The 14,505-nt window shown below is 41.6% G+C and overlaps 2 protein-coding genes across 2 annotated transcripts in view; both read right to left on the bottom strand.

Annotated features, from left to right (window-relative positions):
* The window catches only part of cdk21 (cyclin-dependent kinase 21), a 7,147-nt gene extending 683 nt beyond the window's left edge, over positions 1-6,464 (bottom strand). Inside the window, exons 1-7 of the mRNA XM_062531261.1 lie at positions 6,418-6,464; positions 5,481-5,711; positions 5,232-5,361; positions 4,875-5,042; positions 4,105-4,214; positions 1,986-2,036; positions 1,203-1,344 (exon numbers count right to left, since the gene is read on the bottom strand). Coding sequence (XP_062387245.1) covers positions 1,203-1,344; positions 1,986-2,036; positions 4,105-4,214; positions 4,875-5,042; positions 5,232-5,361; positions 5,481-5,710 — 831 coding nt within the window. The 5' untranslated portion in view covers position 5,711; positions 6,418-6,464. The remainder of the gene's footprint in view (positions 1-1,202; positions 1,345-1,985; positions 2,037-4,104; positions 4,215-4,874; positions 5,043-5,231; positions 5,362-5,480; positions 5,712-6,417) is intronic.
* A 1,014-nt stretch (positions 6,465-7,478) lies between these two features.
* On the bottom strand, positions 7,479-14,492 carry retsat.2 (retinol saturase, tandem duplicate 2). The gene is made up of 11 exons (XM_062533057.1): positions 14,298-14,492; positions 13,363-13,545; positions 12,520-12,761; positions 11,449-11,650; positions 10,810-11,007; positions 10,490-10,609; positions 10,148-10,286; positions 9,800-9,909; positions 9,439-9,605; positions 9,037-9,196; positions 7,479-8,900 (listed from the first exon to the last, which is right to left on the bottom strand). Exons 1-11 carry the CDS (start codon positions 14,455-14,457, stop codon positions 8,755-8,757), a joined length of 1,827 nt encoding a protein of 608 aa, XP_062389041.1. The 5' UTR covers positions 14,458-14,492; the 3' UTR covers positions 7,479-8,754.
* Between the last annotated feature and the right edge of the window lie 13 nt (positions 14,493-14,505).

The following is a 14,505-nucleotide window of genomic DNA, read 5'->3' as shown; positions in this document are numbered from 1 at the left end:
TCTTATTAAGGTGGTGCATTGGATAATTCAAAGACCTAGAACGGAGGTTTCCAAATACAAACATTCTTTAGCCCATAGAACCATAATTAGGTTCTATCTCATTGGCTATTCCAATAGATATTGGTAGATGTTGCCTTGCCCGCTAAAGCCTATGATGTAGATATGTCAACACAGCCGCCATATTGGAACAGGGGAAACGTTCCAGCAAATGAATGGAGTGTAATGAGAAGTGGCAGGAGAACTTGTGCTATAAAGCCTAAACGCATACATTCCTCAACCAATGGGCATGGATGGTTTTTTTTATTTGAAGATAGATAAACTACATGTAAAAATGGATTATTCAACACTATTTACATGGAGAAAAATATATATAAAAGCCTCCATAGTAGGCCTGTCCTATGTAAACGGCTGTATCCCTAAAGCTGCCTATTACTCACAAATCAGTGCAGTGCCTCTTTGAAACAGCTGAAAAGTGAACAGAAGATGGCGGATGTCACTCGTAACGGCTGCTGATTGCTGCTGATCTAGCAAGAAATAAGCACTGCACTATCTGATTATACCATTGTTGTAACCATTGATAGCGTCTGTTTTGATGTATATACCGTTGTATTTGCAGCACACATACTAAATTAGTCAGAAGATCAAACTCATGTAATGGTCTGTTCACTGGTAACAGAGGATGGTGATGGTGGGACACTGTAGGACAAAATACTTGTGATATTACTCTTTTGGTGTACTGATTAGAAATATACTAAATTGATTTATACTTAAAGAGACCCTATGCAACTTTTTCATAGTCATAAAATCGCTTAGAAATCGTTGTTTTGCTTGACTGACCAGTTTTATCGAAAACAGTCACATTTCCTCCCGCCCCTAGTGTCCCTATCCGCTATTACAACCTTGCAACTTTCTGATAAACGATCGTCTGCTGTTTACATCTGGAAGTCAGAGACGCGTAAGGAACAAGAAGAACCACGCTTGCAATTTATATATTTATATATAGCCTATATATGTATAAATATACACGCTAAAGCTGTCAGGGAAGCTCTGAAGAGAAATATGCAAGCATAAAACGAGCGAAAACGAAAAACGAAACTGAAACCAGAGATGAAATCGCCAAACCTGCATTGTTCCTCTTTAAGCATAATTGGTCTATACATAAAGTATACACAAAGACTGACGTATATCTAACCTATACTTACGAAAAGCAGGTTGTTCTCCTGCATGCCAAGGCTGGGAAGGAGCTGGGTGCCAGGTCGTGCCATGCCGGCTGGACCCCAAGCGGAGGAATAGCGGATCGGGCTTTCTTTGGGCCAGTCTTCTTCACTAGGCAAACCAATCACCCTATGGCAAAGGAAATACTGTATTAAATGCTGAATTAACTCGAGCTCAATGTTGGATTACAGTATGGTAGTACTGGCCCCATTCAGTATTGCACATGGTCTGACATATTGGTCATACTCATGGTCTCACCTATCCACAATTCAGTTTCAGGTCCTGTTAGGACAAAGTGAACAAAAATTCAATGTTTCCATGTACTGTATAGAGCAGAGGTGGGCAAACTAAGGCCTGCGGGTCACATGTGGCCCATTATGCTGTTTAATCCAACCTGTCAACCATTTACAAAACAGGCTGATAATTAGGTTAAAAGCTGGTATTCATTACATTATTTTTTATTGTTTATCAACAAAGCCCAACTCACTGAGGAACAGTTAAGCTCTGACCTACAAATTGCCACAATTAAAATGACACCAAATTTGATGCACTGGAAAAAAGGATTGTCCAACTATTCCCATTCAAATTGAATCAAACACTTGATGGTTTTTGCTTTCTTTACTTTTTAAGAAATAGATTTCACACATAATTAAGGCATATGTTTTCCTGTCAGACCATTTCTAAATGTGGACCAATGTGGACCTTGAACCAAAACGTTTGCCCACCCCTGGAATAGAGTGAAGAACGCATTAAAGATGTGAATTACTCACTCAAAGATCTTCTTCAATTGCTGAGCTTCAGTAAACCCTCGGAACAAAGGCCTGTGGGAAAAGGAGAACAATGAAAGGCCTGGAATGTAAACTAGAGATCTGCACTCCTACAAGCCGCGAAGCAAATGACTGCGTACTGTCACGACCCTGTCAGACCTGCCCATGGTATAGACCTCTGAAGTTCGCCTACAAATAGGATCCAACGCTGCCATCTTTGCCAAGCGTTCCGGGTGTTAATTGAAGCTAACTGCCTATGGCAAGTTGCATTGTAAATTAGCTCTGGGGTAGCAAAGGTCAAAGTGTGCCATCTTCACCTACCGAAGATCACAGTATACACTTGAAGGCAGAGGACAAAACTCTGTAGCGCAAAACGTCTGCACTCGTCCCCGTGAGAGTTTACAGGTGCGATAATTCAAAATCCCCATGTTATTTTCCCATAGAAAAAATCTAAAGATACCCGATCTCCTTATTTGGGCAAAGATGGTGGCTTTTTTGTAGGCGAACTTCAGAGGTCTATTATTTCTATTCTATTGTGTCCTTCTTCCAGCAGGGGGCGGTAGAAGTGCCAGTGCGCACAGGTGTGCGTTGTTTGGGCCTGATGTGGGCCAGAGAATAAAATGGCCGCTCTGAAGATGCGGACGGACTCCCTCTCCTCTCGACCGTCATTATGTTATAGTTTGATTATGTTGACACATTGTACTCATACCCCTAGACACCCATGCACTACACTTGACTTTTTAGCTTCATTATACTGACTTTCTATAATTACTTTATAGATATGATTTATTGTTACTTTTGCGTGGACCTCCCTTTGTTTCATATGCTTGAGCCAGTATGTGTGACAGTACGGGTCACATTTTGAAAGCTCTATGCGGGAGCGGACAGGATGTGTGTTTGCAGGTCAATTAAACATTTGTTAAATAACATATAGACATAATTAAGGTAGTGTATATTAGTTGAGCTGGATTTTATGTTAGACAGCGCTAAAAAAAAAAACGGGGTTTAAGCAGCCTAACTGACGGATGGTGTTTAGGCCCACTTGGGCTCAATTCTGTCCTGCTGCTATTTTGTTGAAACTCGAAATCGAAAGCATGACAGAGGAAGAGAACACCACTGTTACTTCAGATGTTAGTGCCTTTCTAAAGAACGGGTCCCAGCTAGCATAGCTGTGTCACAGTAGCCTGCTCAGAATCAAGAAACTTATAGAAATAGTTATGGTTACAAGCTATTGCAATGCGATGCAAGTTTAGTTTTATTTCTAACATTGTTCTACCAACAGACATGTGCATCGATAGTCTGACGTTATAATTTATTTGTTTCGGGTGTTCTGTGGAGTGGATTAAGACTGTTTTTAGTGGCAGGCTGGATGTTACCGTTGAATTGCCTTAGCTCAGCACCAGTTTAGCAAAGGTGAATGCTGCAACTTAAGGACGGGAAGAAATGCACTGAAAACTGTCTCCATCGACCTATATCACCCCGGCTTAGTTGGAAATGAGGTCCTATGTCCAAAATTACGAGCTATTTCTTTAAAATCAGACATCTGGCAGTCTTTCAGTTGTGTGTGTCAAGTGCTCCTTTTGTGTGATAGAAGACAAAACTGAATATCCCTCCTGCATATTGTGAGGGCTTTTGTGGGTGGGAGCGGGACCTAATGTTGCAGATGCGGGCAAGAGCAGGACTAAAAATGACATTGCGGGAGTGGGCAGGAGCGGGACAGAATGTTGCGAGACTGAAAATCTGCCCTGCTACTTGTACAATGGGTCAACAAGCTCAATGACCTCCACTGCAGTGTCCCACTGTTCCCCACTAAAATTTAGTAGCACAATCACACTGTTCATTCAGGCATGTAGTGTAGCCTATGGTGTGGTAATGAACTCATTCAAATATATATTTTTTTATTTGTATGATTAGTAAAAGTAAAAAAAAAGTGGAAGATATCAAGATGACTTGTATGTTTAGTGTTGTCTCTAAGTATTACTCAGTACCCAACACCTGCAGGCCACCCTACACACAACACCCAAGCGAGTGGAGGCGCGTGTCTGTCACCAACTCCCTAAACCGTTACTCCACACCACCAGACAAGCACCCTCTAAAGGGGTGGGGGTGACATTTTCCTTACCTCGAGAGGAAGAGTTCTGCAAAGATGCAGCCAGCACTCCAGACGTCCACTGACGACATGTAGCCCGAGTGGAGCAGAACTTCTGGAGCCCGGTACCACAGAGTCACCACCTGAGCCACACACGCACACATGTAGAAAAGCAAACACAAATGACAGTCACTCTCACACACACACACACAAACTGTACAAAAGACACGTAAGCAGAATTCTTTCAGACCTATATGGAAACACAGTGTAAGCAGAATAAGAGATGTTGTGCGTAAGCGTTTTCATTTTGGTGGCCATATTAATCAGTTGGAGCATGAACACAGGACACGAGATATCAGCAGCTCTGCTTCTAATGTGTTATGAAGGTCAGTTTGCCTCCAGGACCTTTCTGATCTACTCACGGCACAAACAGCACTACCCCAGGTGAGCAATTGTAGCGCTCTGAAAAGCGTATTTTAGAAGACTGGTCTAACTTTTCCGAATGCAGATGCCACTATCACGTCTGGTGTGGCCAGTTCCAGATTATAGTGGAAGCTAATGGCTGTAGCAGACGCTCTGCAAAACATTACATGCCAGGTGTGACCTGCTGTAAGACATGCATACCAAGTCATGCATATCAATAGCTACAGAGACCGTGTAGACTAGAGGATGCTGTAAATAAATAAACATGCAACGCAATGGTGTAGAAGGTGTGTTGCAACTGTAATGAGCACAGTTATTTTCATACTGCTATCTGACTGTGTGTGATCTGCCATACACCTTTGCCATCTGTAGACACTTACACAAGGGGTGAGGGCAATGTGATAGGTGTAGATCCTTGCCAAGCCAAAATCAGCAATCTTCACCTCCCCACGACTGCTGACTAATATGTTGTCAGGCTTCAGGTCTCTATGCACCAACATATTAGAGTGCAAGAAGTCCAGGCCCTTCAGCAGCTGTCGCATCACATCCTATGCAGACAGAAATAAACCGCAATGCCACCTACTGGTCATTATTGTTTATTACGTCTGATTTTCAAAGTAAAACATCTTTTCAACTACTAGAACCTAGGTAAAATATTATCTCTTAGAGAGCAATAAAAACAAGAACATAGCATTACTCTTGAATACTCAATATGCCTTGTCCTCACATAATCGTACCTTAATTTTTTCTCGGCTCAATCCATTTTCAGTACAGCTCATAAATGATGTTAAATCTTGATCAATATACTCAAACACAAGCGTCAGGTCCAGTGACTGGTTCCTAACACATGCTGACACATCGAAAAGTCTGATTTAAATAAATAAAAAAAAGAACAATAAGGTCACATATTTAATGAATATACATTGCCAATTGTTTGAATAATTATTTATAATCAATTAAATACTTGTTAATTTCCTTTCACTCACTTTACAATGTTTGGGTGGTTGAAGTATTCGATTTTGCGCAATAGCGCCACCTCGCGAACCATGAAGGCCGGTATTCCACTCTCAGGATCCTCAGGTAAATTGAGCTTTTTCACCGCAACAACACGCTGTTTTCCGCCGATCTCCCTGGCTTTATACACTTTACCATAGGCGCCCTCGCCTATCTCTGACAGATATTCGTAATCTGAACGACCACAGGTGCCGTCGTCCATTCTTAATAAACATAACCGGATAAAAAAGAACGGATTCAACATTCCGATTCGCATATTTTTAAGGTTTGATCTGGTCATGAGCTATTACAATCTGTGGCTATTATAACATTAGCTGCTACACTACGTGAGTGAAAGCCAGGTGAGTGAAAAGCTAGCCTAGCCATGCAAGTATGGTAAGGAAATAGGTCTGGAACTGTCTATAAAATATCTTTATGCTGAACAACTACAGGTGACATGCACTTTTTTTACCACGCGCATTAAAGTTACACACATGGACAAAATAAGATGTATTAAGATCAATCTTATTCATAAAACACCAATTGGCTAAGTCCTCATTTAGCCTACGCAGTATTCACTGCATTGACTGAGAAATAATGAAAATTAACATTAGCATATAACTTAATTATTATCCAGGTAAATTAAAAAAAAAATGAACTGGCTGTTTCGTTAGCTAACACTAATATATCACACAGGCATGAAAGGAATTGATTATGGATAGTGCATTAGCCTTTGTTGTTGCTAGGCAAAATAATGGGTTAGTGCAATGTCAAGCTTAAGGGCTAGGCTATTTCCTTAATAATCAACTATATCATTACACCAGAAGACTTGCTGAAATAACTTTAGACTTTATGTTAATACTTTGTTGAAAAAATCTTGCCGCTAGAATAGCAATTATATCCATATAATGTGGATGATCAACTCCTTACCTCTTAGTCCAAGTGAATTCTTGGTACCATCAGAGACAGACAGTGGGTTTGCTAAAGTCTATTATGGGAAAAGTTGTGAAAGAAATCCAGCATTCCAAGCCCATGAGCTAATCAAAACCGTCCAAAACACTCATGCACCTGCGTCATCATACATGCACCCCTGCATGCACCCCACTCATGGCAGTAGCCTCCCAGAACCCTTTTTTTCCCACGGACGAACCTACAGTACGTTCCTTTCTTTGCGCTCGCTAGAATCCAGGAATCTCGCGTGCTTCTGTTTTAATACATTATTATTGTGTCGTATACATTGTTTGCGCACTGCGAAGAGGAGAGATTTACAGTTATAGTATACTCTTTAGTTGGCATATTTTGATGCACACTCAACATGATATTGTCCATGCACATTTGAATTAAATGCAGTGTGCACACGACTGCGTTTGCAGACTTTGTGGAGGAGTCCTGATAAAAAAGACTTTGGTTTATGTAAATGATGCTATGAACTTTTGCTTAAAATGCATGCAAACGTCTAAGAAAGGAAATACATGCAAACGAGTTCTAATGGCCTTGATGTTTTTATGTTTCCTAGAGTGGCTGATCTTTCAGGGAGACTTCCTACATCGATCACAGGTCTTGATTTTGGACTCAACAGGTAAGCTATAACAGGCAGTAAATAAGTAGTCATTACATCAATTGATTTAAGATTAGCTGGATAAACTTCTGATCTGTTAAGAGCATTGCACATGTCGTATTGTGTAGACCCAGCCCAATCTGCCAGTGATTGGATTTCGCCCTGCAGCCTAGGCTGGAAACTTGCCCATTTATCTCTCCTGTCCATGTTTGCTGGAACCAATCACAAACTGGCTTGATTGGTTGAAGGACTATCAAAATGCGTACAGACATTTGAACTATACCGTGCCATGCCTCCCCAGACTAATGTTCAATCTCAAAATATTGAGCCTAGTCTGGTGATAGCCTACCAAATGTATGGTGTGTCAAACCTAAAGCAAAAACCTGTCTGGTAGGAAAATAGATTTTCCACCAAGAAACAAATGAAAGTGAACTCATTATCAGATTGATTTATTATTTAGTGGAACACAACATTCACAAAGACATGTAAAATATAAACCAGGCAGTAAATTACAGAAATCCCATCTCTTACAGGAAAAATGAAACAAGAGTTTTGGCAGTGACACAAATTTTATGTTTCTCAAACTTTGCTGCTTCAGTTTGTTGTGGTGATTTATATAGTTTCTAGAATCTAGATCATTGAGTGATCAGATGCAAAACCAGTAATTGTAAAAAGTTTCATTAACAATTTTCACTGTATTTTAATCCTGGCATTTATTAGCCTATAATAAAATCATCAGCATTAGCACAGCTGAAATCAATCATTTTGACTTAATTATACAGTATGAACACACTAGTTGCTATAAATGGAGGAAAGAAGTAATTGAAACACACGCACACACAATATTATAGATATATTATTATTATTATTTATCCATTATTTAACCAGGTGAGTCTCACTGAGATCTTTCTTTTTCAAGGGAGCCCAGGGCACACAAAAGTACTTTAATTGAAGTGTTCTATTGTGTTAATTGAAGTGTTCTATTGTGTTAGTGTCCAAAGACACACATACATCTAAATGCTTAATTGTTCTTCAGTATAAATGTAAAACAAGGGAAAAAAATGAAGCAGCCAAGTTTGTGAAACACCAATTTGGTTCACTGCCAAATCCTATGGCGACGACTGTACAAAACAGATGTTTTTCCTATGGCCACATATAAAATGGCATTATTTGTGCCGTGTTTACATCATTCCTGTCAACTCTGACGATGTTAGGAGATGTGAGGTTCTGCTCAGGACTGGTTAGATAGTGGTAGAATGGACATGCCAGCTCTGTAGCTTTCCATTGGCTTGCATCAGTAGTGTCATTACCGTTTTATTGAATGGAGAGAGGAAGTGTATCCCAATGAAACACTAACTGCTGCACCCTTTGTAGTGTTGATTGGTTGGTTATAGTGAGCTCAACACAAACTGCTGCACCATTCGTAGTGTTGATTGGTTGGTTGGTTAGAGTGAGCTCAACACAAACTGCTGCACCCTTTGTAGTGTTGATGTTGATTGGTTGGTTATAGTGAGCTCAACACAAACTGCTGCACCATTCGTAGTGTTGATTGGTTGGTTGGTTAGAGTGAGCTCAACACAAACTGCTGCACCCTTTGTAGTGTTGATGTTGGCTGGTTAAAGTGAGCTCCTGATGATTAGACCGTTATTGCATTAGCTTAGAGTTGCTGCTTGGACCAGTTTTTGTTTCAGCTCTTGCATGGCAGTCAGTTACTGGTCCTTCTTCGAGTTGATATTTTTCATTTTCTTGGCTAGGGCAATGGCATCCAGGTGAAGGTTTCGGTTGAGGAGGACTGAGCCACAGGTAAGGGCTCCAGCCAAGGCACCGGCAAAGCCACACAGAAACACATCCTGACCTGCATGACAAACACAGACAATATAGGTTAACTACAGTATGTATGAAACGGCAAAATGATTTCTGTGTTATGGTCCATGGTGATGGTTCCATGGTTCCACACTCCTGCCCCTACAGATCCGGCCCTGCCCACTCACCTGTAAGGTACAGGTTCTTCAGTGGGGTCTGTGGTCGGATGGTTGCATTGAGTTCAGGGCTAAAGCGTTCAATGCCATGGTCTGCACCATAGATCTCTCCCTTGGGAGCCCCAATGTAGTACTGGTTAGTTATGGGGGTGCCACAGTCCACATACTCAATCTATAGAAAGAGAATCAGATGTTAAAAAACTATAATCTGACTAAATGAAGAAAAAAACAGATACATTAGTGACGAATGAAGACAACATAAGACTGAAGATAACTCCAATGGCTGTACTAGTTGATTTTTGCATGGAGGCAAGCCATTTGGGAAAGGAGCAAAAGTTGAAGACTCCCGACTCCCGTGCTGATAGGGCAGAGATAGCTAAGAGATATGGTTGGAGGTTAGGAAGGTGTACATACCCGGTCTTTGATCTGTGGGTAGATCTGGACGACCACATCCACCACTGACTGGATGAAGGCATCCTTCAGTTCCTTATAATCTGCACCCCGGTTGGTTACCTTGTCATCCTTCCACTCTTCAAACCACTCGTATTTGGCAAAGCTCACCAGACTCAGTGTGGACTTCCCTGTGGTATACATGTGAAATACCATTGTGTCATCCCTCTGGACAACAATTAAGAATGTGCATTCCTAGTAATCATTTTTCAAAGTGGAGTTGCACTAACACACATACTGTACATACACACATGGCTCCATTGATATATTTTCAGTCTCAAAGCACATTGCAGTTTGCTTCATAACTAATTCTCTCCATACTTACCAGGGCTTCTCTCCTCCCAAGTGGGGTCTTTGGCTGAAGGGGAAGCCACAAAGAGCAGCGGCACATGTTTGGCAGACTCCTCTCTCTCCCCCTTCAGGTACTCGTCACAACTTTTTTTTTTCCAAAGGGGAAAAAAATGTACATATGAATATAATGAATGAATGAATATAAATGTACATAAATGAGACCGTTATATCTGTATATCCGCATATCTGTTGTATATCTGTATACAGTGTATACAGTTATATTTTCAATTTGAAACAAGATTTCATATACTGACTTTTTTATGTCATTGATAAGCCATGTGAAAAGTTGTATTAGAATAGAATACACACTGATGTCACTTACAGTTCATCCAGGTTGTTTTCCGTAAAGATCCAGTAGTTATCTGCTTTGAGACCCAACTCCTCTTTGGTTCCGTTGATACCCAAAAAGATACTCAATCCACCCTCTCCATTCTTCATCATGTTCAGGTGAGTCTGGATGTCTGTTCCACAGAGAAAAAGAAAACACCCGGGAGTCATGAATACTTGAGTAGATTAATCATTGTTTGAACAGTTTCATAAAATAGTTCTTCATTTACTTCACCAGAAATATTATCATCAACTTCCTTGATTCCAGAGCCACTGCTCCACCACACACACGTACGCCCGTACGCGCGCACGCACACGCACACACACAATTCCTCACCTGGTCTTGCTTGCAGTTCCTTTGGCAGCAGCTTCTGGTAAGTGTTAAAGATGCCTGCATTGGAGATCACCATGGGAGCATGGAGGTGAACTTCCTCCTTCCCCTTCAGCACGCTCACCCCTGTTACCATTGACAACCAGTCAGTTACTCTGCAACTACACATAACAGCAGCAGCACTGTACTGGCAGATAATGCACAGGGGAAGGCTGGAAAAAGCCTATCACCTCCATTTTACAGTTTGTTAAAACAATTTGATCTGTAAGCAAACTAGTTATCTTCAAACATCAAAAACATTTCACATTCAAGTTTGGACATATTACCAATAGCCTCATTGGCTTCATTGAAGAGGATGCGGTTGACTGGAGCTCGAACGAGAACAGCACCCCCTGCCTTCTCAATAATGGGGATCATGTGGTAGGCAATTTCACTGGCTCCTCCCTTGGGGTACCATGCCCCATACAGGTAGTGGCACACCAGCAGACTATGCATGGAGAAGCTGGATTCTTTGGGAATATTTCCTAGGCAAAAGAAGAAAAATAATTCAAATAACTATAATCTTACACATTATCCTAAAGAGGATGGGAAATCAAAACCCAACTACAATGTCAGGTGTCACCTGCAATGCCGACAGGTGCCACTGTTCGAAGACGTCAATTCAAAACACATGTTCATATTGTAGCAAGGGATGAGCTTGAGGTGTTCTGTGTTGTGTGAGTGGCATAGCTGTGAGCCAGACAGCAGTGCAGGTGGAGCATGAATAGTTTATTGTGTATTTTTCTTAGTGTTGTGTTTTAGGTGTTCTGTGGCTATCCCTTATAGTTCATGTTAGTGTGAATTCCCTGTTAGCAATCTCAGTTTGTGTATTATAGTTTATACTCCAAGGGCCCCAATTTGAAAGACATGAACATGAATGAATGAATGAATGACTATGTTTAAATGATTGACTACTGCACACCTACCGTAGGTGCCAAAGATGTAGCCGAAAACGGCCCTCAGATCCTTGTTGTCTGTTAGGCCGTTGACCACATCTGTGAGGCTACGTGATGCCATTTGGAAGAAGAACGACATGCGCTTAGCCAGGCCTGTGTACACCAAGAACTTAGCCACAGGGAGGGGGAGCAGCTTCAGCAAAGCGACTGCCCACACACCTCGACCAGCTTTCTATGGGACGCACAGAGAGGCATGTAAGTACAGCACCTTGACAGACAGGTTTGATCCCAAAGATTAAGTGGTAGAACAGGGTGGTAAGAACATTCCTGTCATGGTAGACTCCCAGAGACACACAAACTGGTAAACCATTGTATTTGGAATCACTGTGTACAAAAGCATAAGTGACCAAATGTAAACCATCACAGCAAACATGCCATTATCTGCCTGCATGGACTTCCAGATTTACAGATGACATCTTTGGCCTTTGTCAAAGCAGTTTGCAGTTGAGGATATGGTGACCGCAGATTGTGTAACTTGGCCAGCCAGTTTGGCAAGAGCAGAGGCCAGACTCACTCCCTCTAGATCAAAGCATTGCAACAGCAGCATGGATACTGAAGCAATCCCATTTAACAACAGTTAAATACCATGGCATATACATGGCAGAAGTACAGAGACAGAACATGTTTTCACCCTACATGGTATGATTCTGCTGTGTGATTGCATGATGAAGTTGTAGCATTCAGTAATCTTGTCCGGAGTTAGAAAGCCACGTTCACCTGTGACCTAAAAATGACGACACTCTGGCACTCTGGAAGCTGGGGCAAGGAGTGTTCTGCTACCGCCCATAAACCACGAGGTTCAGATAAAGGAAAAGTGATTAACTGAGGATACTGCACAATCTCACCCTGAACGCCTTTCTCTTAATCAGACAAACTTTTGGCTATAACAAAATTGCAAGAAAAAGGTTTCCTCACGCAATGTTCCTTGCGCAAATACACAAGCGCAACCTTTATGGTGAAATCACTCAGACTCCAGACTGGCAGACACACAGTAGTACACAGCAGAGTGGGGGGAAAGCAGTGTAAACATCTGGCTCTCACCTTCACAAGCCTCATGTACTCATCGATGGCCTTCTCCTCCCCAGGGAAGCAGTTCTTGAGCTCCTGAGGGAAGCGGTCGCGTCCCGAGTAGATGGGATAGGTGCGTCTATTCTCAGGTGGCCCGATGACCACCATGTCGTAGGGGTTGTTGAGTGGCTCCCATTGCAGCTGGCCATTGGTCAACTGGTCCAGCATGCAGCGGAAAGGTTTGTGCTCAAGCAGGTCTCCTATATAATGGATGCCTACAGGATAATGGATGGAGCAGGGGGGCAAGGTTAATTATGCACCTAACTACTTTATTTGTGCAAAACAATCACGGCCAGCTTCTGAGGCTAATGCTATACATAGCATTACAATGCTGTACATAGCTATGCAATGCTATACATAGCATATGTACATAGTAGACATAGCTCAGCTAAATATCAGCTCAGATGAGTCTGTATATCCTCTGCCTTTAAGAAGGTGGGGCAAGGTCATTTAGTGAGATGTTTTCCAGATATGATCAGATTAGCTTGGCGTCTTAACTTTTGGGACCATGCACACAGATCTGTGTCCAAGCTCAGACTATCCAAGACTGTGGAAAGATGTATCCATGTTGACTCGAACATAAAATCAAGAAATTCATGGAACCTACCAAATCTAACTATGATCTATCTATTATTATATTAACCCATTTCATGCACTATGGTGTCACTTAATAGATAATATATATTACATATCCTAAAAAGATTAAGGGTGGCATCAAGTTTTTCTGTAAGATATTTGGTTGTTTCCATCTTTTACTGGGCCTTAAAAAGTCACTCGGGAGGGACAGGATTTTTAGGGTGACACGATATTTCTTACCAACATCAAATTCGAATCCTTTCTCTATGAAGGTATGGCAGCAGCCTCCGGCACGATCATGCTGCTCCAAAACCAAAACCCGTTTGCCAACTTTAGCCAGAAGAACAGCCAGTCCGAGCCCTCCAATCCCACTGCCGATAACAATAGCATCAAGATTTTCTGGCACCTTGCTGGCCAAAAACCCTTGAGAGATAGAAAGGGAAAAAAGACAGATCAGTGGCCATTTAGCAGTGAGTAAATCATGTCTTTTAGATATTGATGAAGGAAAATACATTTCCCCAAACTTCTCTGGCAGAAGCATTAAATCAAATAAACATCAGTCACACTAGCAAAGAAGAGTATAGAATTACCTAGCTAATCTAATTGTGTCTATGATCTCTGTGTGTCTATGATTGTGTCTATGATCTACTTTAACCCATTTTCTGCACTATGGTGTCACTTAATTAATAGATGTAGGCCTACAACATAGATATTATATCCTATAAAAGTGTGGCATCAAGCTTTTCTGCAAGTAAGACCAGGCTACTCTTTGATATTAGGCCGACGTCGGGGTCATCAGTAGGGTCATATGAGATGAAATGAAACGAATGTATTGAACTAACGTGAACTAATCACCATGCGCAATGGCATATTGCAAATGCGCACGGGCACGGCCAACTCAAAGTAACGCGACATGAGTGAATCTCCACTAAACATCCATGTCATGACAAACACAGACATACCTAGCAATGATACAACAGAGCTATCTACAGCCTGCAATCATGTTTAGTATGCACGGTCAGAAAGCCGCATGAAAACTTTGACAAATGGAGAGCTTGTTCTGCTCAGTCAACAATAATGACAATTATGCTTCCAAATGACAAAAGTCTCTTTCAGTTGTCTCATGAAAGAACATGGCAACGCCCCCGCAGCCAGTGGGCTACCATTTGACCTACCTTGTTTCAAAACTTTGTTTTTTACTTTGTGGTCGTTTACCAGAGGTTTCAGCGGTTCTCGGGTATCGTTGTCAAAGGGATTAGGTCCAGGTGTGCCGAATACATATTTATACAAAAGCGCGACCAGCGCCGCAACTATTATTCCTACAGTGATCCACATTGTTTGTCACTAGCGACGATAGGACGTTGTTACAGTATATAGCGTGCA

The sequence above is a fragment of the Sardina pilchardus genome, chromosome 3 (assembly GCF_963854185.1).
Source record: "Sardina pilchardus chromosome 3, fSarPil1.1, whole genome shotgun sequence".
NCBI lineage: Eukaryota > Metazoa > Chordata > Actinopteri > Clupeiformes > Clupeidae > Sardina > Sardina pilchardus.
The sequence above is the reverse complement of the archived record's forward strand: the minus strand, read 5'-3'. Positions and strand labels throughout refer to the sequence as shown.

Bases quoted from the DNA above. Each gene is read 5' to 3' on its own strand.
- retsat.2 (XM_062533057.1), bottom strand. From the start codon at position 14,457: ATGTGGATCACTGTAGGAATAATAGTTGCGGCGCTGGTCGCGCTTTTG. The intron at 13,546-14,297 runs GTAGGTCAAATG...CTATCTCTCAAG, and splicing joins AAACAAAGTTTTGAAACAAG to GGTTTTTGGCCAGCAAGGTG. The intron at 10,610-10,809 runs GTAATATGTCCA...CAATGGTAACAG, and splicing joins TGAAGCCAATGAGGCTATTG to GGGTGAGCGTGCTGAAGGGG.